At 39.3% G+C, this 24,933-nt stretch overlaps 1 protein-coding gene across 1 annotated transcript in view; it reads right to left on the bottom strand.

Annotated features, from left to right (window-relative positions):
* LOC126092690 (lysosomal-trafficking regulator) overlaps nucleotides 1-24,933 on the bottom strand; it is a 393,980-nt gene that overhangs the window by 332,204 nt on the left and 36,843 nt on the right. The window contains exons 4-6 of the mRNA XM_049908413.1: nucleotides 11,593-11,785; nucleotides 7,478-7,738; nucleotides 1,503-1,580 (exon numbers count right to left, since the gene is read on the bottom strand). Coding sequence (XP_049764370.1) covers nucleotides 1,503-1,580; nucleotides 7,478-7,738; nucleotides 11,593-11,785 — 532 coding nt within the window. The remainder of the gene's footprint in view (nucleotides 1-1,502; nucleotides 1,581-7,477; nucleotides 7,739-11,592; nucleotides 11,786-24,933) is intronic.

The following is a 24,933-nucleotide window of genomic DNA, read 5'->3' as shown; positions in this document are numbered from 1 at the left end:
TTCTGTGCAGAATTTGATGTACTAAAGAAGCGGCCGCAAAGATTTTCAAACGGAGAAAAATTTTCGCCTAACTCTCATTCAGAACATGTTCTATCATACGCAGCCTATTATTTGGTTCTTGTTGATCATTCTCAAAGAAAGCAGCAGTGTAAGTAACAACAAATAGCAGTCTCTTGACATTGCTTCACTAATGAGACGATTCGCCTCTTTTTAGTTGTAAGCGGCGGTAGCGCGCACAAAAGCAACCCATGCCGCGAACGGCGACAGGCCATAAACACGCACTATCAGAATGCGACAAACAATGCATGACACAGTACAGTGATGCATTTTCAGCTTAGAGTGACGTAAACACCTATAACAGAGAAAACGGCACTTATCAGATCAAACAAAATAAGCAATCGATTCAAACCAGATGAAGCACGTGAAAAAGGAAGGGTACCCGTATAAATATGGACGGAGCGCCTGACGCATAGCAATGGCTACCTGGTAAAGCTTACAACTCGAACCAAACTACTGTAGCTGTATCGTCATTCATTGGACCTAAATTGTGTCTCATATTACAATGGACCAACTTTGTTTCGATTTGGAGGTGCGGCCTAAAACTTTTATCTCCCCTTGAATTTCGAGTCTCAAATTTCAGGTGCGGCTTAGATTCGGGAAATCTTTTTTTCCTTTGTTTCGAGTCTCATTTTTCAGGTGCAGCTTAGATTCGAGTGCGGCTTAGATTCGGGTAAATACGGTAGACTGCTAATTCACTAAAGGCAGCTGATAGCTGACTAAACTGTGATTGCTAGACACTTCTTGTTGGAAACAATGAAAATAAGCACTAACTGTCTCTAGACTGTATTATAACAAACGCAGAATCTATGGAACATTGTTACTACTACTTGAAAGTTTAAGCTTCCTAAAAGCAAAAACACACAGAAAAAGAAGTGACAAGTAAGAAAAACATAGTTAATACTTAAATTTACATGGCTTGCTGCACAGGAGATGTGAAGCAGATGCACAAACATACACACAAAATTCAAGCTTTCGCAACAAACTGTTGCCTCATCAGGAAAGAGGGAAGGAGAGGGAAAGACGAAAGGATGTGGGTTTTAAGGGAGAGGGTAAGGAGTCATTCCAGTCCCGGGAGCGGAAAGACTTACCTTAGGGGGAAAAAAGGACGGGTACACACTCGCACACACACACATATCCATCCACACATATACAGACACAAGCAGACATATTTTTTTTATATATATATATATATATATATATATATATATATATATATATATATATATATATATATATATATATATATATATATATATAAAACCACACACACACACCTACAAAATGCACAACAAATTGTATGTCTGTCTTTGACAGTATTTATTATCTTTTACTGTTCCTCTAAATAGGCTATCAATGTCCATTGTTGTCTCAAGCTTAATACTACACAAATGAATTATGTCACTAAAGCTTTAAGTGACTGATAAATGAATTGTCCAACTCACCATTACTGGTATCTGTCCACAATTCCAAAAGGAGGCATTCACAACCGACCGATATCAAATGCAGCAGCGATGTCTTTTCTACAACAAAGGGAATAATTTTGGCTATAGATAAACATGTAAAAGACACACATTTTATTTGAGACAGTGACTGTAAATGATATTTAAAACATGCAAATTTCAATTATGCAACACAGTCAGAAAATGAGAGCCCGATACATTTCAAGACCAAAGGGCAAATCAGTTAACATTCATTCTTGACACTTTCAGAGTTACAACCACAAAAATAGTCAGGGGGTGAACAAAAATATGGAAACAGCAAAAACGCAACACATGACCATGCTAAATACAGCCTAGGAAAACTTTTGGCATTCAAAACAGCTTCCAGTCATCTCTGAATGCATAAATAGAGGTTCTGTGTAGTTTTCAAGGGAATCTTACACCATTCTTCCTGCAAAATAGTGGCCAGTTCAAGTAATTTTATAGACATGAGTAGTCATCACATGCTCTTCTCTGTGAACTAGACCACAAAGGCTCAATAATACTGAGATCTGGTGACTATAGAGCCCATGGGTGATGGAGACAATTCATCCTGATGCTCACAGAACCAGTCCTGGATGATGAAAACTGGGTGAACAGAGGCCCTGTATTCTTTGAACACAGGATTACCACTGGGGAACATACAATGTACCACAGGGTGGGCCTGATAAGCAAAAAAGGTCACATAATCCATGTCAGTAAAGTGACCTTGCAGAGTAACCATTGGACCCAGGAAATATCACGACAGTCCGAATCGTCACCGAATATCTGCTATGTTTCACTCTTGGGGTGTAAACTCATCCAGAAACTGGAAACAGTGTGAAACTAGAGTCATATCACAAGATGACATTCTTCCATTGCTCCAAAGTCTAGTTCTTATAGCTTCGGTACCATGTTTCCCTGTTACAGGCATTTGCAATCACTGGCAAGTGGTTTTGGAATTCCAGCTCTACCCTTCAATTCCCTGCTTATGCAACTCCCTTCACATTTTTTCAGTGCTGGCAGGGTTCTTGACCATGGCATTCAGTTCTAATGTGATTTTTGCGGCTGTCATCCACTTATTTTTTTGTCACACTCGTCTTCAGTCACCATCTGTCATGATCACTCAACACACACTTTTGTTCACACTGTGACTTATGACTGAAGAGATGATGATTTTCTGCTTTCCCTGTGTGTGAATTAATTTTTTTTCCTTTCTTTCTTTTTTTCCCCTTCACAAGTCTGTCTCAATCACATGGATTTCTTACACTTTATTACCGGTTTCAGCATACTGCCATCCTCACATCTGCTACAAAGATAAGTACTGTGTAAGCAACAGGTTCAATAAGTTAACGCCAAATCTAACAAGTCTTAGTGATACATAAAATATAAAATTATAAAATGTTTATAACCATGTATACCAGCCATACATACGATTAAAATATTCTGATATAAATCATCGTCAAGTTAAACATGTGAGTAGATAGTACGTGCTGGTAATACTCAGACTGCGTCACCTATTTATACAAGAGCCTAATGCCAGCAGAGGGCACTTTAGCTAGAGCACATATTAAACCAGTGTCGCCAATGTGATGATTAAATTGCAGGATGCACAGTCATTACTTAAAAATTTCTTAAAATTACTTCCCATAGTAAAACAAGCATCTGACAATAAAATGTAACTGATGTGAAATTGGATTCATACTTAAAATACCATAAAATGTACAAATTCTAATATAATACAGCCACTATCCTGACTAGGTAAAACATACAACTTGAATAAGCTAGTATAAAAAGCGTAACAATAAAATAAAATATCTAAAAAATCTTCCAGCTTGGGAGATCAGTTGCCATTGATAGTCGACATTATATCCAGTGTGTGGTCTCAATAGCAACATGTCGTAGTATCCTTGTTATCCAGTGGTGGAGCTTCGGAGAAAGGTCCAGTCTCCTCGTCGTCAGCGGGCCTTGCCCTGTAAGCTCCACCACAAGAAAACAAGGAAACCACGACATGTTGCTATTGAGACCACACGCTGGATATATTATTGACTATCAATTTGTTGACTTCTAATGTATAGTTACTTTTTTATTAATTGTACTACAATTACGTTTATGGTAACTGATCTCTCAGGCTGGAAGACTTTTTAGATATTTTTTCTCCTGTCTATACACTATCAAAGTAAAGAGGAGTCACCCTCAGTAACTTTGAGTGAATCTGTTGAAGAACCTGCACTGGGAATTTATTTAGAAAGGACTACACAACATTTACAGAGATTTTACACCAGTATATCCTTACTTTGGGACAATGGCAAAACTGCTTTAATGGAAATTACGGGAAAATCCAGACTGGAATTACCTCATGCACAAAAGATCCAAAACATAAGCAATGTAGACAAATTTTAGGCATAAATGGAATGTTTTAGATCTCTGTTTGAAAGAGCAATAAATTGCACGCACAATAAGCATTTACATATGTCTGCTTGTGTCTGTATATGTGCGGATGGATGGATGTGTGTGTGTGTGTGTGTGTGTGTGTGTGTGTGTGTGTGTGTGTGTGTGTGCGCGCGCGCGGGCGAGTGTATACCTGTCCTTTTTTCCCCCTAAGGTAAGTCTTTCTGCTCCCAGGATTGGAATGACTCCTTACCCTCTCCCTTAAAACCCACATCCTTTCGTCTTTCCCTCTCCTTCCCTCTTTCCTGATGAAGCAACCTTGGGTTGCGAAAGCTTGAAATTTGTGTGTGTGTTTGTGTGTTTTTTATTGTCTCTATCAACATACCAATGATTTCGTTTGGCAAGTTACAGTATCTTTATATATTAGAGGGAAACAAAAGCGCTGGTACATTGATAGAAACAATAACAAACACAAACATACACACAAATTTTGAGCTTTCGCAACGCACAATTGCTCCATCAGGAAAGAGGGAAGCAGAGGGAAAGACGAAAGGATGTGGGTTTTAAGGGAGAGGGTAAGGAGTCATTCCAATCCCGGGAGCGGAAAGACTTACCTTAGACATACATATCCATCCGCACATACACAGACAAAAGCAGACACTTGTAAAGGCAAAGAGTTTGGGCAGAGATGTCAGTCAAGGCGTTTAGCAAAAAAAAAAAAAAATAATAATAATAATAATAATAGTAATAATATAATAATAATAATAATAATACTTGTTTGTTTGGTTGAGTAAGTAATTGAGAGATTAAAATTTATGCCGTGAATTCATCGAGCTTCACACGTCCGAAGATGTACGGAACGTAGCCAGGGCTCATTATATATTTTTTGTAGACAAAGTCTAATATCTGACCTGAGCTTCAATCATGAAAATGGAGTGACTAAAATTACTAAAACAAAGAAAAGTATACGATTAAATAAAACATATATTCATTTTAACATATACATTACGATATAAATTACACTTACGTAAAATTATAGGGAAATAATTGCAGATCATTTACAAATGAGAGCGACTTATTAATTCTGCGGCTCTTTTCTGCAAATAAGTATGAAATGGCTAACTGTGGAGCCACACAAAATATTACATCCTTCTAGGACAACGAATGACATAAGAGTGTTGATGCCTACTGGCTGTGACAAGAGAGCGGTGTTAATTGCTTTATTTTGCATTCTCTTGTCTTAAAAAATCGATACATATAATCTAAGTTAACTAAATTAAATATTGTCTGTGCTCGAGTGCAAATGGTTCCTTAAAGGCGGAAGTACAGAGGCAAAGATGTTGTTGAAAGACAGGTGAGGTATGAGCGGCAGCAAATTGAAATTAGCGGAGACTGAGGCCTGGCGGATAACGAGAAGAGAGGATATACTGAAGGGCAAGTTCCCATCTCCAGAGTTCTGACAGGTTGGTGTTAGTGGGAAGTATCCAGATAACCCGGACAGTATAACACTGTGCCAAGATGTGCTGGCCGTGCACCAAGGCATGTTTAGCCACAGGGTGATCCTCATTATCAACAAACACTGTCTGCCTGTGTCCATTCATGCGAATGGACAGTTTGTTGCTTGTCATTCCCACATAGAAGGCTTCACAGTGTAGGCAGGTCAGTTGGTAAATCATGTGGGTACTTTCACATGTGGCTCTGCCTTTGATCATGTACACCTTCCGGGTTACAGGACTGGAGTAGGTGGTGGTGGGAGGGTGCATGGGACAGGTTTTACACCGGGGGCGGTTACAAGGGTATGAGCCAGAGGGCAGGGAAGGTGGTTTGGGGATTTCATAGGGATGAACTAAGAGGTTACGAAGGTTAGGTGGACGGCGGAAAGACACTCTTGGTGGAGTGGGGAGGATTTCATGAAGGATGGATCTCATTTCAGGGCAGGATTTGAGGAAGTCGTATCCCTGCTGGAGAGTCACATTCAAAGTCTGATCCAGTCCCAGAAAGTATCCTGTCACAAGTGGGGCACTTTTGGGGTTCTTCTGTGGGAGGTTCTGGGTTTGAGGAGATGAGGAAGTGGCTCTGGTTATTTGCTTCTGTACCAGGTCGGGAGGGTAGTTGCGGGATGCGAAAGCTGTTTTCAGGTTGTTGGTGTAATGGTTCAGGGATTCCGGACTGGAGCAGATTCGTTTGCCATGAAGACCTAGGCTGTAGGGAAGGGACCGTTCGATGTGGAATGGGTGGCAGCTGTCATAATGGAGGTACTGTTGCTTGTTGGTGGGTTTGATGTGGACGGACGTGTGAAGCTGGCCATTGGACAGGTGGAGGTCAATGTCAAGGAAAGTGGCATGGGATTTGGAGTAGGACCAGGTGAATCTGATGGAACCACAGGAGCTGAGGTTGGAGGGGAAATTCTGGAGTTCTTCTTCACTGTGAGTCCAGATCATGAAGATGTCATCAATAAATCTGTACCAAACTTTGGGTTGGCAGGCCTGGGTAACCAAGAAGGCTTCCTCTAAGCGACCCATGAATAGGTTGGCGTACGAGGGGGCCATCCTGGTACCCATGGCTGTTCCCTTTAATTGTTGGTATATCTGGCCTTCGAAAGTGAAGAAGTTGTGGGTCAGGATGAAGCTGGCTAAGATAATGAGGAAAGAGGTTTTAGGTAGGGTGGCAGGTGATCGGTGTGAAAGGAAGTGCTCCATCGCAGCGCGGCCCTGGGCGTGCGGAATATTTGTTTATAAGGAAGTGGCATCAATGGTTACAAGGATGGTTTCCGGGGATAACAGACTGGGTAAGGATTCCAGGCGTTCGAGAAAGTGGTTGGTGTCTTTGATGAAGGATGGGAGACTGCATGTAATGGGTTGAAGGTGTTGATCTACATAGGCAGAGATACGTTCTGTGGGGGGGGCTTGGTAACCAGCTACAATGGCATGGCCAGGATGATTGGGTTTGTGAATTTTAGGAAGAAGGTAGAAGGTAGGGGTGCGGGGTGTTGGTGAGGTCAGGAGGTTGATGGAGTCAGGCGAAAGGTCTTGTAGGGGGCCTACGGTTCTGAGGATTCCTTGAAGCTCCGCCTGGACATCAGGAATGGGATTGCCTTGGCAAACTTTGTATGTAGTGTTGCCTGAAGCTGATGCTGTCCCTCAGCCACATACTCCCGACGATCAAGTACCACGGTTGTGGAACCCTCGTCCGCCGGAAGAATGATGATGGATCGGTCAGCCTTCAGATCACATAAGCAAAGGAGCAGAGGTTCCCACAAGATGCTCAATTTGGGGGGGGGGGGGGGGGGGGGGGGGGGCGGCGGGCGGCGGCGGCATGACCAACGTAACTATCTCTCTCACTGAAATTAGAGAAATTTGAAAGATATAGTTATCAAAGTCTACAGTACAGACACAAGAGGGAATTATCCCCAGCTCATACTTGCCAACTCCCCCCCCCCCCTTCTCTCTCTCTCTCTCTCTCTCTCTCTCTCTCTCTGTCGTCGTCCCCCCCCCATAGATACGCACGAAGACCATCTCCCCCCCCCCCCCCCCCACACACACACAAAATAATTCTTATGCAAGTATTACCATCATGACCTTGGTCTCTCAGTTGTGAAAGACTATCACGATGCTGCCAACAGTTGTCAGGAATGGAAGCAACAGACTTTGCTCTCGGTCTCTGTCGAAAGGTGCTAGCAGGAGAGCAAGGGCAGGCAGGACTTGCACTGACCACTGGCTCATCTAGCCTCAGCCACATGGCTGCAGAGTAACCATGTAGCCACATAGACCATCCTAGCTCTGCACCGATGGGCAGTGAAAGAGCACATGCTGACCATGCAGTTTTGGCACCTACAAGTTAACACCATAAAAAACAATTACATACAAATAAATATAACATAGCAAGAAAAATAACTATAAACACCTCACCTCATGAAAAAAGAAACTAAAAATATTACTACACTTTCACAAATAATAAATAATGCACAAACTGTCCAGTTACAACAAGAGCAAATATGTTATTATCATCAGAGTGGAGTTATTGTTTCTCTTCTAGATAATGTTATTGCTTATTAACTTTCTAGGATGATCCAATTTTTGCCGGGCACCCCCCCCCCCCCCTCTCTCTCTCTCTCTCTCTCTCTCTCTCTCTCTCTCTCTCTCAAGAAGACTTTATACACCAGTGTCTTCTAGACAACACACCCTTCGAGATGTTATGTACTGTATCCCCCCGCCCCCTCAGGTTGTCTCCAGCCACAAAACACCAACTTGTTTCTTCACCTAACTTAACACTACAAAACCTCACATTAAATGTAGATGTCGTGTGGTTAGAGCTTCCTGTCAGGTAGACCATTCGCCAGGTGCAAATCTTTCAATTTGACACCACTTCGGCGACTGGCGCGTCGATGTAGATGAAATGATGATGATAAGGACAACACAACACCCAGTCCCTGAGCGGAGAAAACATCCGAGCCAGCTGGGAATGGAACCCAGGCCCTTAGGATTGACATTCAGTTGTGCTGACCACTCAGCTACCGGGAGCGGACAGACTCACACTTTAGTTTGTAGACAGGCTATGTATACAATGCCAAAATGTTGCAGTTGTATGCAGACCTGGCACTTGAGTAGTCTGTTACAGACAAGTGTATAATAAACATGGCATCACATCACAAGTTCACTAACTCTGAATGTACAAATATAATCAGTGAGAGACCTATGAGTGATTGTGTATCTTAGATGACACAAGAATTTTGCTTTCCGAGGTGAAGAGAGTCATTGAATCTTCAGTATTCCAGACTCAACATTCTGACATGCGTAAACAGCACACAGGACTACCATGAGTGTTTGGTAAACAGTCATCACATAACCTCTACAAAGACAGTCATTAGCAGATCAGATCATTGTCTATTTGAGTGCAGGGTGTCAAAAAACAGGACAGTACCATATGAGCTTCACCAGCCAATGACCGACTGGTGTCCGTCTTCCAACACTTTAATAACACAGATCACAACAACCATCACAGCTCTGCGAACATCGGCACAGGACTGCAGAAGAGCGGTAGCGTGTAGCACAGTCTCATGAACCCTAGTTTCAGTCCTACTGATCTGACAGGTGACCAAGGGTGTGGTGCATGGATTCCGCGTGTCAATAAGGTTGTGTCTGAGCAGGATATAACTCAGCTAACTACCAGCCTGCACTGTCTTCTCACAGTCACAGTGAGGCAGCACTTCATGACAGTTGGCAGGTGCGCTCTATGTGAACATTCTCACAGACCACCTGTGATGCTATCTAGCATCAGAGTACGCTGATGGAGGTACCACGTAACAGTGTGACATCTCACACGCAGGCTGCTCAACGAACACTCCAGTAAATTTGTGGCTGTAGCTCAGCTGCCACACCAGCCCATTTTTACCAATCCAGTAACCACATGATGTCGTCAATACTTGTGTATGTTCAATAAACCCAGCACCACCTGCATCATAACATTTGAAGACTGGAAATAGGAAATGCTCAAAGTGTAAAAATTTGATTTTTTTTGCTTTTCTATTTTTCCCATAAACCACTGAACCATGGCTAATAACTTGATACAAGGTTGGAAGTATCATAAAAATCTCCTTGTACTTCAGAATACTTTTGCTAGATTTAGCAGTGTGCAACTTCCTTTGTCCGTGACACGAGGAAAACCAAACATGCTGACTGCATCTGATCATGGTGGTAAGTCGTGTAATAACCCATTTCTCTTTCGCTCTCCCTCAATCAGCAAGCAACAGTACATTTTACTTCATTTCATTTATTTTTTATGTGAACTCTTGTGTGCAGTGCTTTATGAGGGAAAGAGAAGGCAAGGCTAAAAGCATAGTGAAGAATACTGGTTAAGAATTCAAAGAAAGCTGTATGTAACAAACAAAAAGACTGCTGTTGCTCAGGAAGAACCACAACAACTTGTGCTGTGTATTGTGCAGCATACTGAAATACCATATTTACACAAATCTAATGTGCCATCAATGTAATATGCACACCAACTTCATAAAAAAAAAAAAATAAAAAGGTTCGGTGGCGCAACACTGGTAGTTTAAATTTATATTACACAACAATGGATGTATACATGAAGTATCAAAACAGCAATTTTTATGGACTCACTGTCAGGTGACACAGTCATTATTAAAAAAGAATGCCTAACTTGATTACTTACATGACATGTAAACAAACACACTCTGAATTACGGATGTTACTCATCATTGTTCACTAATTCCATCATTACCGGTATCCTTAGAGGAGCCTACATCAGAATCAGATTCATTTCCTCTTTCCCCATCATTCTCGGTGTTGTTCCAGACACATCATCTTCACTGTTGTCCACAACATTTGAAACACAGTATTTCTTGAATGATTTTATCATTATTACTGGTCCTTTGATGATTTTTCAATCATGCAAACCCAGTGTGTAATTGTGTGTGTGTGTGTGTGTGGAGGGGGGGGGGGGGGGGGGGGGGGGAATGCAGCATGTTTGGTTAGCAAAACCATTTTTCCTACTGTTCCTGAACGTAACCCTTCGAAGGTTTATTTATACTAACATCCCGGGGTTCCAACACAGAAGTCATTACTCCCGGAATAACAACAAGATCACATGCCAACAATATTGTAACAAAGTATTGTGACATAATGCACAATACCTAAATTTCCATTATGTTGCTGGTGAACGACGGAATAAAGTTTGTACTCTGTAATGCATCACTGAACTTAAACTCACCCCCAATTTTGAATGCTGCATACGGTAAAAAAAAGGTGTGCATTAGATTCTTGTAAATAAGGCAAAACAAAATGCTGTGTAATTTTGGGATTCAAAGTGGGTGATCTTCCCATACTAGGAAATAACCAGTTAATCTAGGCCTCAATTATTTAAAGAGCTGAACTTCCGTGGATAAATCATCATATCTCCTGTACTGTGTATCATACAACAATATAATATGCTTGTACATTCAGTGGTATGTGTGAATACTATCAGAAAGAGTGAGTGGTGAATAAGCAATAAATTAAAATGTCATGCCCAATGTTGCAGTTTTACTGCATAAGCAACAAACATGTAGGTAGCAATAAAGTTTACTCCTTTCATCAGCAAGAAAAAGTTCTGTAAAGGTTTCAAATTAAGTGTAAAGACAGTCAGAAGTAACTAAGTGCACTCTTTCTCAAATACTGCAGGAATATAGTCCTGGTAATTTGTGTATTGTGAGTTACGCTGTCTTTCCATTTTCTTCATAGTATGACATCTGGCGCTTTCCATGTTTCCTGTTTCTGGTCTACAACTGTGGGCAACACTGCAAGGTGTGTGTATCAGCATTTATCCAGAGCAATTGAAACACATCACAGGCACCATTCCTCGACTCGTTACTAAAGTTAGAGGGAGCGAGGATCTACGGCGCACTGTTAATGTGACTTTCAGTGTCAGAACCCGTGAGTTCTGGTCACTCAGTGTGCACTGTTACCAAAACAAAGAAACAAGCGGGATTACGTAACTTTGTGTGAAATATAATCTGTCAAAAATTATAACTGTGTAGATTAATTTAGAGTTCCAATCTGACAAAGGCTAAAGCTTGTAAATGCAGCATTTACTCAGTAGTGTAGGCCAGAACCTCTCCAGTCACCTGACATCACATTTTTAATCAATACAAAAATGCTAAAATAAGTAATTTTTAAAAAACTTCTACCTGCAAGTGTGTGCTGCTGGCTAAAGTTATAGACAAGTGACATATAATTTCCCTCCATCAGAATCCCCCCCTGGTCTGGTACAGGTGGTGGTGTACCCACATTTGTGTCTTCACCACAAGGGAAGCGAATAATGTGGTCCGGTTGTGGCCGAGTCTCATTTGCCAGAGAAACTAATGGAGACAGAAGAAGATCCTGTAAAACAAACAATACAGTATGTAATTCTATCAGTTCAGTTGGTACCAAAGGCAGATTAAGTCTGAGTGTTACAGTTACCTGTCTAAACAGGATGCAGCTTAGCACAGTCAGTCATAAATTGATTGTATATTAGTCCTCTCAATAAACTTTAATTGTTCAATGAATATTTTTCATCCTTCACAACTGCTAACTTATTATACTTTCATGTCTCTTTCCCTCAATATGTCATCCTATGCATCCTGCATATATTAGGCAATCTAGTTGATACTCCTTAGAAAGCTCAGGTGATGTCCGACGGTCCTAGTATTGAATACTGTCCATGGTTTTACTGTAAATTTTGCATTTGTTACTAGGTTTTTATTATGTTTTTTTCCCCTTTATTTACGGGCGAATATGTGCTCTGATTTTTCATTGTGTACAATGACGCCACAGTCTGGCCACAAAGTAAACATTCCTTTGAAGTGCCATCATACACTCACCTTCCATTACATCACAATCTTGTTTTTTATTCTCTCTCTGACTGCAGCAAAGAGTTTCCTGAGGCCATGAGAAACACTCTGGATAGCTACACACCCTGCCCCACAACCCATGTCATCTCCGTTACGGTCAAATTACACTGTCCGCTCCTGTCTGTTCTCTGGTGATTTTTTTGTCTTCCCTCATGATGTCCAACACACATTTCTCAATAAATGGTTTTAACATTAGATTTCCATGTCTCTGTGTCATAAGTCAAAATTGCTAATACAAATTGATACTGACATTTTTGCTTCAGGCACAGCAAAAGCTGTTTTGAAAACTATTAACAAAAGCTTTCTAAGATGTTTCTAGATGTGTAGCTTCTTTGAATGAGCTACACATATAAATAAATATTGACACTGTCCCCGTGCAGCAAAGATATCATAGGGAGGTATGATCATTTCAGTAAGCGAACAGAAAATTGAAGAATAGAACTACTATTTTTTTATATACCTCATTTGTTTTTTTTTTGTTTTTTTTTCTTTTTTTTTTTTTTTTCATTGATATCCATGTCTGTCCGTCTTTTGAGCTGGTGCAAGGAAGACATATGTAAGTGTGTTGTCTCAGTATTGTGTTAAGTAAAAGTTGTAATATGCGGAATTCGCAAGTTTTCATTCTCCTAACGAACTATGTCCTAATTTCCTTCTCCCAATGTGATGTGGACTTGCATTTTTAGTGGACCTTTCAGAGACAAAGTTAACATGAAGAGAGAATAGCCACCACAGTCACACCAGCATTTTTGTCCATTGTTGGGTAAAAAAAAGGTAAATAACAAGCCGTACACCAAAACTAAAAGGAATTAACATCTATTCAATGTACCAGAGCTGCCACAATGTTCTTAATAAGCATGCATCTATGCCTGTGCACATTTCCAGACAGTGAATTTTTTGTGTGGCTAAACAATATTTAATGCAGATCTGGACAATCCACATTATCTTTCTCCCCAACTACTATACAGACGGACATCATCATCAGGAGAGAGAGTTAGCACATTTGTAATAATTTAAAATAATTATAAAACTTTGTAAATTTTTCATTATACTAATTGTTGTCTTTCTCTGTTTCATGAATGGGATGCTATGTTATTGCAATGAGGATGGAAATCACATGATGTGCAAAAGTTCGAACATAATCAATTGGAGAATTAATTCCAGAAGGAGCGATAAAGCCAACAAAAAGGTAGGAAAATTCACGATCCATTGAATATATGGCTGTGCATAGTAGTGTTGCTACTAGTAATGAATGTAGTACCTTTCCTAATACATTCCCAAATTGAAGCATTCTTGTAAAATACTTAGACACTTGGACAGAAAATTAATTTTAGGGAGAGAAATATGTGCATACAATTGTGTTACACTGATAATGTATTTTGATACACGTTAGCAAGGCACCATTGAATAGGTTTCGTAGTGGTATCCTCACTATTACAAACATAATATTTCATTTCCAAAAGTACCATTTATTTTATCATTTTGTAAAATTATCAAAAAATGAGTACATACAATAGACGACACACGGTTGCCAGTCCACTGCTGGATAGCCAGGCACAAGATGTTGCCAAAATGGACGTGGCAAAAAATGAAATCGAAACTGAAAATGTCTGTCACAGTGACAACAACCAATCACATTTTTCAATTAACATGGACACAGGTGATAGTAGCATTATCATTCAAAATGATACAATGTTGACATAAGATGAGACAGGGTCACAATTTTCTCCAAGGAGTAATTTTTCCTCCGGTGAAAAGTAATGCAAGACAGTTCAGACTTATTAAATCATTCTTTGCCTTCCACACTTACACCTAATGCAAACTTGATTGGACAGGGTGCATTGCACAAACCAAAAACCCCGATCACGGTGCAAATCTTACAACAGTTATTTACACAAAGCTTCAACAATTTTAAGCATGAGTTTAAAGAAGAGCAAAAACAAACACTCAAACAAAGTATTGATGAAAAATTTAATGAGTTTTTCAAAACAGACAGGTACACAAAGGGAATCACTTGAAGAGGAAAAGCAAACTTTTGATGCTTTCAAAACTGACATAACACAACAATTCAATGAGTTGAAATAATATTTGTGCGCTGAACTTTCAAATGTATTATTGGATAAACTTGCAAGCACAAGGAAAGACCTAAAAAAAATTATTCGGTGGTTTGTCACAAGCTATAGGTAATTTAAGCCTAAAAGTGTCATTATTAGGTAAAGGTAAAGGAGGTAGCTGAGGCTCTGACAAAAATGCAACAGGAACAGTCACAATTGTGCCAGAATATAAATACACCCACAGGTACTGTCATTGGATTAAAAACAGCATACAAAGGTCTGCATGAACAGGAGCAAAACCTGTCATTGCAACTAAGTAGCATAATTTAACTACTCAGTTCGTGAGAAAGGAGCAAGAAAGGATAGATAAAGACATTAAGAAAGTAAACGATAGATCCGAGGCTGGTATCCTAGATCAAGGCAGTATCCTGGCACAGAAGGTAGTCCACGAACACAAGGGTTATGTATATGTGATCAAGGAAGCAATGAAGGTACAGAAGGCAGAACTAAGAGATGAAATAGATCAGAGGTTGACAGCAGCAGAGGAAAAATCACAGACTAACACTGTTAGTAACACTGAAAAGGAAAGGGAACATTCAACCCCAAGCTACCAAGTGTCAACAGATAGGATAGATAATCTGAACATCTATCCACACTTGAACCTTAACCTGTCAGGTGAAATAGATTTCAACTATAACATGCAGCAGGCACTGCCGACTTCTGTAGCTGTTGCGTGGAGGTATTCGGAATATGATCTGATACATCAAAATAATGTCATGCTGGCAACGGGTGAGGGCAGAACACAACCGGGTGACAAAATAATCCACTGCCAACTGACTATAATCAGAACAATCAAAATTACATTTCGAATAGTGACCAGGGGCAACAAAATTTTGATCGAGAGCCATGCAAGATACTAACTGGTGAAACCAGACGTATAATGTGCACATAGTTGATGTTAGCGCTAACGAGGAAATCAGTGCTCAGGGTAATTCAGAGAACTTGAACTAGTCTCGATAGGTCCCTGTTCGAGGATTAGTAATGCGGTGCAGCCAAGGAACAAGTTAAAAGCTGCTTTCTTAGATACAGCAACTGTGCTGATATCAAAGATGACCTGTTTAAGGAAGATATTACCAACTGCATGGATGAAAATGATGATTCAATACAGGCAGTAACCAATGCACAAATACTTGGTTTAAAGGTATCCATAGTACTAGGCACTGCAGCTACCACGAATATAATTTCACAGGGTCTGTTTGACCAATTACAAAAATGAGGACACATACTAACGCTTCCAGTCCAAAACTGTAAAATCCAAATAGCTTTAGGAGGTAAGTCTGAAGCATTAAACTGAAAGCATGGATTCCTATTGAAATTGATAGCTTCTCTTTACAATGCATTTTCTTGTTGCTGAAAGTCTAATAGCAAACTGCCTTATCAGAATGGACACCCTCTGCAAGTACCAAGCACAAACTGACATTGGTAAGGGGAAGTGTCATTTCGTTGTGAACGACCAACAATATTCAGCAGACCCAATCGAGCTGAATGTCTCAGAAAGCAAACCAAAACACACTGCTGACACTCAAATACAATTCTTCTATCCTACCATTATGTTTTTAAACACACAGAGAATTCAACAATCACAGGAAGAGGAAATAGGCCCTGAGATCATGCGTGCCAAGGTAAGTGAGTCAATGTGTCTTAAAAAAAATAAATAAAAAATAAAAAAAAATATGCAGGAGCTTTTGATATGTTATGCTCACGTTTTTGAATAATGACCGGGAATACTCAAAGGATACAAATACAAAATGGGGGTGTACCCACATGAAACCTGCTTTTCGTCTCACCCCATTCCATGGGCCAAGAAGGAGGCTGTGGGGAAAGAGATCACTAGAATGTTAAACTGGGAAATAATGCAACCACCCTTATCTCCATATTATAGCTCCATTTTGGCCATTAGTAAATCGGATGGTAGTGTTTGACGCACAAGGAATAAATAAAATTATAGTGCCTGTCAGGACACTGCCTGACAACCTATAACGTTAAGTACCACATCATAATAGACCTCTGAGTCTCGTATTGGCAAACTGCACTACATAAAGATAACCATAAGTACACAGTCTTTGTATGTGGGGGCAGAACTTATGAGTTCTGTGTTCTCCATTTTGGTTAGTGCGGGTGAATTTATCTCTGCTTTAGATTGAGTCTTAGGACCTGAATTGTTAAGTAGAGTCACTGTGTATATTGATGATTTACTGATTGTTACCCCTACATGGTCAGAACACTTGAGGCTCTTGGCCACAGTCTTGCATAGGTTTTCAGAATACAGAGTTACAGAGAACCTAATGATGTCACATTTTGGTAAGGACACATAATATCACCTCAAGGTGTACTTCCAGACCCTAAGAAGCTCAAGGCATACTTCCAAACCCTAAGAAGCTCAATGGTATCCTCAAAATAAGAAACAGGTGAAGTGGTATCTTGGATTAGTATCTTTCTTCTCCTTGGTTATGGACCAAACAAAGCCAAACTGATTCTGACAACATTAAAGAAGCTATTTTGAATGCCAGAATCTTACATCATCCCGACATGACTCGGGACTTTTGTCTGTGTACAAGCTTGTCCTTGCAAGGACTGGGTGCTTATTTATTCCAAGTCATTGACACGAATGGGGAGCTTGCTCCCAAGGTAATTAGTTTTGCTATTAGGATCCTATCTGAAGCTGATTGAGCATTTCCATGACCGAATTGGAAGCTCTCACGGTAATATGGGCTTTCAAAAAGTTTGAATATACATGTGGGGAAAGCATACCAAGGTGTACTGCGACCATCAGTCTTTGTCTTTCATTCTCACTTGTAAAAACTTACACAGGAGGATTGCTAGATGGTGTTTCCATTTACAGGAATTTGATTTTGAAATGGTGTATATCAAAGATAGTCAAAATGTAATTGCTGATGCCTCATAGAGGCTTCCACAAGGTCAAGACGAATTCTTGGAATTCACAGAAAACAATTCAGAAATTAGGGTTCTTCTGATGAAAGATAAAACACAACAGCCATACTACGTTAGGGTTTGCAAAAGAAGGGGCAACTACAACAGAATTCTTGGAATTCACAGAAAACAATTCAGAAATTAGGGTTCTTCTGATGAAAGATAAAACACAACAGGCATACTACGTTAGGGTGTGTAAAAGAAGGGGCAACTACAACAGAAGGATCCCAGATGGCAAAAAGTAAGGCTAAAATTGCTGCAGAACAATGATGACAGGTTGAAATTTTTTTTTTTTTTACGAATTACCAAGGGGTATTGTTTCACCAATACCACGCAGAGCAGTGCCAGTGGTGAGTTTATTTCCCAGGGTATCATGTTAATGACTTTATATTATACACTCATAATGTTTGGGGATAATATGGTGTCTCCAAATATCCTTAGTAAAATAATAAATTATTGTTACTATCCAAATTTAAGACAAATCTGCAGGTAATACAGGAATGTGTTGTGTGTCAGAAGGCTAAGCATACAAATAAGTCAAAAGCTAATTGAAATACAGCTGATATTGCCAAAAGACCTTGAAGATAGTTTCCATAGACATGGGTGGACCATATCCACAAGGGAAAGAAGGTGTATGATATGTTGTTGCACTATATGACTTTTCTCCATGTATGTCAAATTGTATCCCATATGCTCACTCACAGCAAGCTCCATCGTCAGATGAATTACAATGGATTATCTACCCAGTGTAGACACGCCAGAAATACTGTTGACAGACAGAGCATTATACTTTACAGACAACCGTTGAAAAGAGTTCATGACCACTCACAACATTAAACACATACTTGCCCAGGTTTTATCCAGAAATAAGTCCCACAGAAAGGATATTTTTATCCAGACTTGCACCCTTCACAAACACACAAGATGGATCAAATATGTTACCCCATTCCAGCAAGTTGTTAATGATCTCCCACATAGCTCAACCAGCTTTACACCTGTGGAATTGCTGTCTGACAAAAGCCAAGTAGACAATTTGGAAAAACCTTTACCCAAGCTCCCTAGGAAGAAAATATTGCATGAGGAGAAAATACAATGGGCACAGGTTAGCACTGAACAAAAGGCAGAGTACAGAAAACAATTGTATGATAAAAAATTAGCACAAACTGTAGATTACCATGTGGGACAAGTATACCTTACAATCCATCCAAAATCAACAAAATACGGTAAGTTGAATTGCAAGTGGCAACTGCTTCACACAGGGCCAAGTATACATTACAATCCATCCAAAATCAACAAAATGTGGTAAGTTGAATTGCAAGTGGGAACTTCTTTACATAGGGCCATTTGTTATATCAAAAATCCCTCACCCAGAGACTATAAATTAGTATATTTAAAGCATGGTAAGGAAAAAGGGCTCTAGCTGCACAAAGATTTACATGAATTTGTGCACTAAACAGAATCTGACACTGATGAAACACATGTCGGAGAAATGTTTATAAGTACATATAAGGGATGACCTACTGTCCACTTGAATGTACTTATTACGATTGATGTTTACTGTTAAGGGAAGATTTCATTTTTGCCTATTTAATGTGTGTTGCCTTATTAGGATGTAAGTTTTAGTTATGTAAGATTTTTATTGTACAATTACAGGCCAGAGAAGCTCAGAAAACATTACCCTCATTGTGTGCAAGAAATTATTTAATTTGACACTGTACTGTTTAAACACACAGATGCAGCACTTGTAAGTAGCGAAATGGAGTGGGGACAGAACTGCGAATGCACAGTAGCTACCTCTAAGGTTAACAACCTCCATGCATGCACACAACCTTATACTATTAGTTGACTAGTAAGGAAATAAAACATCTATACTACAGAACTAAACTAAGATTAAGAAATTAGGAAGAACTAAGCTAAGAACTTGATATTACGTACAAGTTATTTACATTTATACAAATGGCTATTTACAAGCTACGTAAAAGGGGATATCAACATGATGAACGAAGGAATATTAATTAGAATTAAGTATTGCACATGCTGCAAAAGATAGGAGTGTGCTCGCCTATGACAACACTTTTCTTTCCAGGTCCAAAAAGGTAAGTCAAAATGACAACCACAGTACAAAGATGTGTGCTCTTACAACTCATTAAAAAACCTGATAAAGAATGAACTGTGTACTGATAGAAATTGAATATATGAATATTGAAAGTGTGATATGTCACATAGGAACCCAGCGTGAGCAACTATGAACTTAGTTTTAAGTTAGTATTTAAGTGTACTTATAGCAACCAATGCAGAGTCATATCCTGGGTAAAATTAGAATAGCATAAGGGCCGCAGTGTAAATGAAAAATTATATGTACAAAAATGTGTGTCAGTGTGATAGTGTGAATGTGTGTGTGAAAAAGCTACAGTATGCCAGATTTATAAAAAGGTTGAACTTAGGTCCCATGCTACCAAATGCAAAGAGTCCACGTGACAGACAAACACTACGCAAGATTTATAACATTACATTTGCATACAAACACAAGTTGTCTCAACATTGTTTTACACTTGTTCATTGGCACAATTCTCGAAGAGAGATATCCTGTAGATAAGGAAGCATAAGTCACAGTCACTGAAGTACACTGTTTACAGGTAATGATGACACTGATATAACACACAGACCTCTGTCTATTTATTGTGCTACCAATCCAGTGTTCTTAAACTGTTCAACATACAAAAGCTCACCAGCTCATCCCATGGGTGAACTGTTAATTCATAATATATTCCTTTAAATGTGTTGATCATACCTTATTTTATACACCAGAATTCAGAGAGACAGTGCAATTAATACATTTTATGGAATTTTACAAATTTAAATGACTAACATGTTAAGGGGTTTCAGCTCTATGAGTCATCTTTCAAAAATATAATCTTATTCAAACAATTAAAATTTGTTTTCACTTCATAGCTTATAGAAGAATCCAAGAGTATGCAGCAGCCTCTGTGAGATTTTTTCTCACTGAAACAGCTGTTTGCAAAACTGCAATTTTGTTTGTAATATTTATTGTATTAGAGCTAAGCCACTGTTCACTTAAACACACAATTTTTATGTTTTTTCATTTTGAGAGAAACATTTGTAAGTCAACAAGTTTAGTAGCTTAGTTTGCTGGAAGATTTCAAATTTAAGCCATTTATATTCCAGTGCATCACATAAGAATTTTCACTTTTTTAATCCTATTAAGAATACATTTCCTGACATGAACCATGGACCTTGTCATCAGTGGGGAGGCTTGTGTACCTCTGTGATACAGATACCCATACCGTAGGTGCAACCACAAAAGAGTGCTATCTGTTGAGAGGCCAGACAAACATGTGGCTCCTGAAGAGGGGCAGCAGCCTTTTCAGTAGTTGCAGGGATAACAGTCTGGATGATTGACTGATCCACCCTGATAACATTAACCAAAATTGCCTTGCTGTGCTGGTACTGCGAACGGCTTGGCTGAAAGCAAGGGGAAACTACATACAACTGTAATTTTTCCCCGAGGGCATGCAGCTTTACTGTATGGTTAAATGATGATGTGATGATGGCGTCCTCTTGGGTAAATTATTCCAGAGGTAAAATAGTCCCCCATTCGCATCTCCGGGTGGGGACTACTCAGGGGGACATCGTTATCAGGAGAAACAAAACTGGTATTCTACGGGTCGGAGCGTGGAATGTCAGATCCCTTAATTGCGTAGGTAGATTAGAAAATTTAAAAATGGAAACAGATCAGTTGAAACTTCGACATAGTGTGAATTAGTGAAATTTGGTGGCAGGAGGGACAAGACTTCTGGTCAGGTGAATACAGGGTTATAAAACAAAATCAAACAGGGGTAATGTAGGAATAGGTTTAATAATGAAGAAAAAAAAATAAGGGCCCGGGTAAGTTACTATGAACAGCATAGTGAATGCATTATTGTAGCCAAGATAGACACGAAGTCCATGCCTACCACAGTAGTAAAAGTTTATGTGCCAACTAGCTCCGCAGATGCTGAAGAGATTGAAGGGAGATGAAAATTTAATAGTCGGAATGGAATGAAAGAGGAAGCCACCTGGTAGAATTTTGTACAGAGCATAACTTAATCATACCTAACACTTGGTTTCAAAAACATTAAAGAAGACTGTATACATGGAAGAGACCTGGAGACACTGCAAGGTTTCAGATTGATTATATGATGGTAAGACAGAAATTTAGGAAACAGGTTTTAAATTGTAAGAGATTTCCAGGGGCTGATGTACACTCTGATCACAATCTATTGGTTATGGGCTGTAGATTAAAACTGAAGAATCTACAAAAAGATGAGAATTTAAGGAGATGGGACCTGGATAAACTGAAAGAACCACAGGTCATAGAGTGTTTCGGAGAGAGCAATAGGGAATGACTAACAAGAACAGAAAAAGAAATACAGTAGAAGGAGAATGGCTAGTTCTGGGAAACGAAATAGTGAAGACAGCAGAGGATCAAGTAGGTAAAAAGACTAGGGCTAGTAGAAATCCTTGGGTAACACAAGAGATATGGAATTTAATTGATGACAGAAGAAAATATAAAAATGCAGTAAAGGAAGCAGGCAAAAAGGAATACAAATGTCTCAAAAATGAGATCGACAGGAAGTGCAAAAAGGCTAAGCTGGGATGGCTAGAGGACAAATGTAAGGATATAGAGGCTTATCCCACTAGGGGTAAAATAGATACTGCCTACAGAAAAATTAGAGAGACCTTTGAAGAAAGGAGAACCACTTGCATGAATATCAAGAGCTTTGATGGAAACCCAGTTCTGAGCAAAGAAGGGAAAGCACAAAGGTGGAAGGAGTATATAGAGGGTCTATACAAGGGCGATGTACTTGAGGACAATATTATGGAAATGGAAGAGGATGTAGATGAAGATAAAATGGGAGATATGATACTGCGTGAAGAGTTTGACAGAGCACTCAAAGACCTGAGTCAAAACAAGGCCCCCGGAGTAGACAACATTCCATTAGAACTACTGACAGCCTTGGGAGAGCCAGTCCTGACAAAACTCTACCATCTGGTCAGCAAGATGTATGAGACAGGTGAAATACCCTCAGACTTCAAGAAGAATATAATAATTCCAATCCCAAAGAAAGCAGGTGTTGACAGATGTGAAAATTTCCAAACTATCAGTTTAATAAGTCACAGCTGCAAAGCACTAACACGAATTCTTTACAGACAAATGGAAAAACTGATAGAAGCTGACCTCGGGGAAGATCAGTTTGGATTCCGCAGAAATGATGGAACACGTGAGGCAATACTGACCCTACGACTTATCTTAGAAGAAAGATTAAGGAAAGGCAAACCTACGTTTCTAGCACTTGTAGACTTAGAGAAAGCTTTTGACAATGTTGATTGGAATACTCTCTTTCAAATTCTAAAGGTGGCAGGGGTAAAATACAGGGAGCGAAAGGCTATTTACAATTTGTACAGAAACCAGATGGCAGTTATAAGAGTGGAGGAGTATGGAAGGGAAGCATTGGCTGGGAAGGGAGCGAGACAGGGTTGTAGCCTCTCCCCGCTGTTATTCAATCTGTATATTGAGCAAGCAGTAAAGGAAACAAAAGAAAAGTTCGGAGTAGGAATTAAAATCCATGGAGAAGAAATAAAAACTTTGAGGTTCACCGATGACATTGTAATTCTGTCAGAGACGGCAAAGGACCTGGTAGAGCAGTTGAACGGAACGGAAAGTGTCTTGAAAGGAGGGTATAAGATGAACACCAACAAAAGCAAAACGAGGATAATGGAATGTAGTCGAATTAAGTCAGGTGAAGCTGAGGGAATTAGATTAGGAAATGAGACACTTAAAGTAGTAAAGGAGTTTTGCTATTTGGGGAGCAAAATAACTGAAGATGGTCGAAGTAAAGAGGATATAAAATGTAGACTGGCAACGGCAAGGAAAGCGTTTCTGAAGAAGAAAAATTTGTTAACATAGAGTATAGATTTAAATGTCAGGAAGTCGTTTCTGAAAGTATTTGTATGGAGTGTAGCCATGTATGGAAGTGAAACATGGACGATAAATAGTTTAGACAAGAAGAGAATAGAAGCTTTCGAAATGTGGTGCTACAGAAGAATGCTGAAGATTAGATGGGTAGATCACATAACTAATGAGGAGGTATTGAATAGAATTGGGGAGAAGAGGAGCATGTGGCACAACTTGACTAGAAGAAGGGATCGGTTGGTAAGACATGTTCTGAGATATCGAGGGATCACCAATTTAGTACTGGAGGGCAGCGTGGAGGGTAAAAATCATAGAGCGAGGCCAAGAGATGAATACACTAAGCAGATTCAGAAGGCCGTAGATTGCAGTAGTTACTTGGAGATGAAGGAGCTTGCACAGGATAGAGTAGCATGGAGAGCTGCATCAAACCAGTGCCTGAACAATAACAATGAGCACATATTTTCATAAACAATTTTTGGCCATTTGCTTTCAGCGAACAGATTCTTTTTCTTTTACATCCCTCCAGTAAGTATTAGTTTCCCCTATTTTTAATAATTTTACACTAGTCTGTTTAAATGCAATCCAGCCTTGATCAGATATTCCTTGCCTAAAAACTTATCTGAATATATAAATATAACACCTAATCTATCGCCAATCTTATTAATTCTCCAGTTGATTTGATCAATACAGCTATCACTTACCGACCTCGTTTTAATTTCCTCTTCACTGTATCCTCAGAGGGAATTTGTCACAACATGGATGAAGATGCTTTTGTAATTTTTGTTTGCTTCTTTTTCAGACTTTTCTCTTGAATTCATAATTTTTTAATTCATGGGTGAACTTCAATTACACAGGATGGCACTAACACATTTTTCAACATGAAATTGCAAATTACAAGAAATTCATTTCCAGCTACATTTTGGATACTATAACATTTGGCTCTTTTGTACTCCAGCTTTTGACTTATCCATTTGTATGTAGTATTTATGCCTACTGAGTTTGCACTTCATTTTGATTCAAGTGAGATGAAATGCTCATTTTGCAGGGTGCTCATACTTATATCCCTCTGTGAATGGTGTATTACTATGTTTGCATTGATCACTGTTTGGCATTTGTTTGAGTCAAAGTTTTTTACATGAAACATATTTATCTCTAAGCAGTAATATTTCTACTTTTGACTGTACTGCTTCACAGAATGTGACATTTTTTGAAATACAGTTGTCTCATTCCGCATCCACAGATTTTCATGGTTTTTAGTGATGAAGTTCTCATAATCACAAGTTTTTTCGACACACAAGCTTGATGTTTTCGTTTTTAATGCTAATAAGTCTTATTTGAGGGATTCAGTTTCTTTTAACACAAGTCAAATGGCTCCCTGTTACATTTACCACTCCCTTTAGTTTGTTATAACTATTCCCCCTCCCCCTCCTTCCTGTTGTTTTTCATTTTTTTAATAAATACCACTATGGAAATCTCTTGTCCTCTTCTAGCACAAGTCATTCTTCCTCCATATTTTACAACTCCAAGAAATCCTTTATTTCATTAAATACTTCCACTCCAATAAAATCTTAAAACCTCCTGGACTTCCAACTGCATTGAGAAGTTAGTTTTCAGCTGAAT

The sequence above is a fragment of the Schistocerca cancellata genome, chromosome 7 (assembly GCF_023864275.1).
Source record: "Schistocerca cancellata isolate TAMUIC-IGC-003103 chromosome 7, iqSchCanc2.1, whole genome shotgun sequence".
Taxonomy (NCBI): Eukaryota; Metazoa; Arthropoda; class Insecta; order Orthoptera; family Acrididae; genus Schistocerca; species Schistocerca cancellata.
The sequence above is the reverse complement of the archived record's forward strand: the minus strand, read 5'-3'. Positions and strand labels throughout refer to the sequence as shown.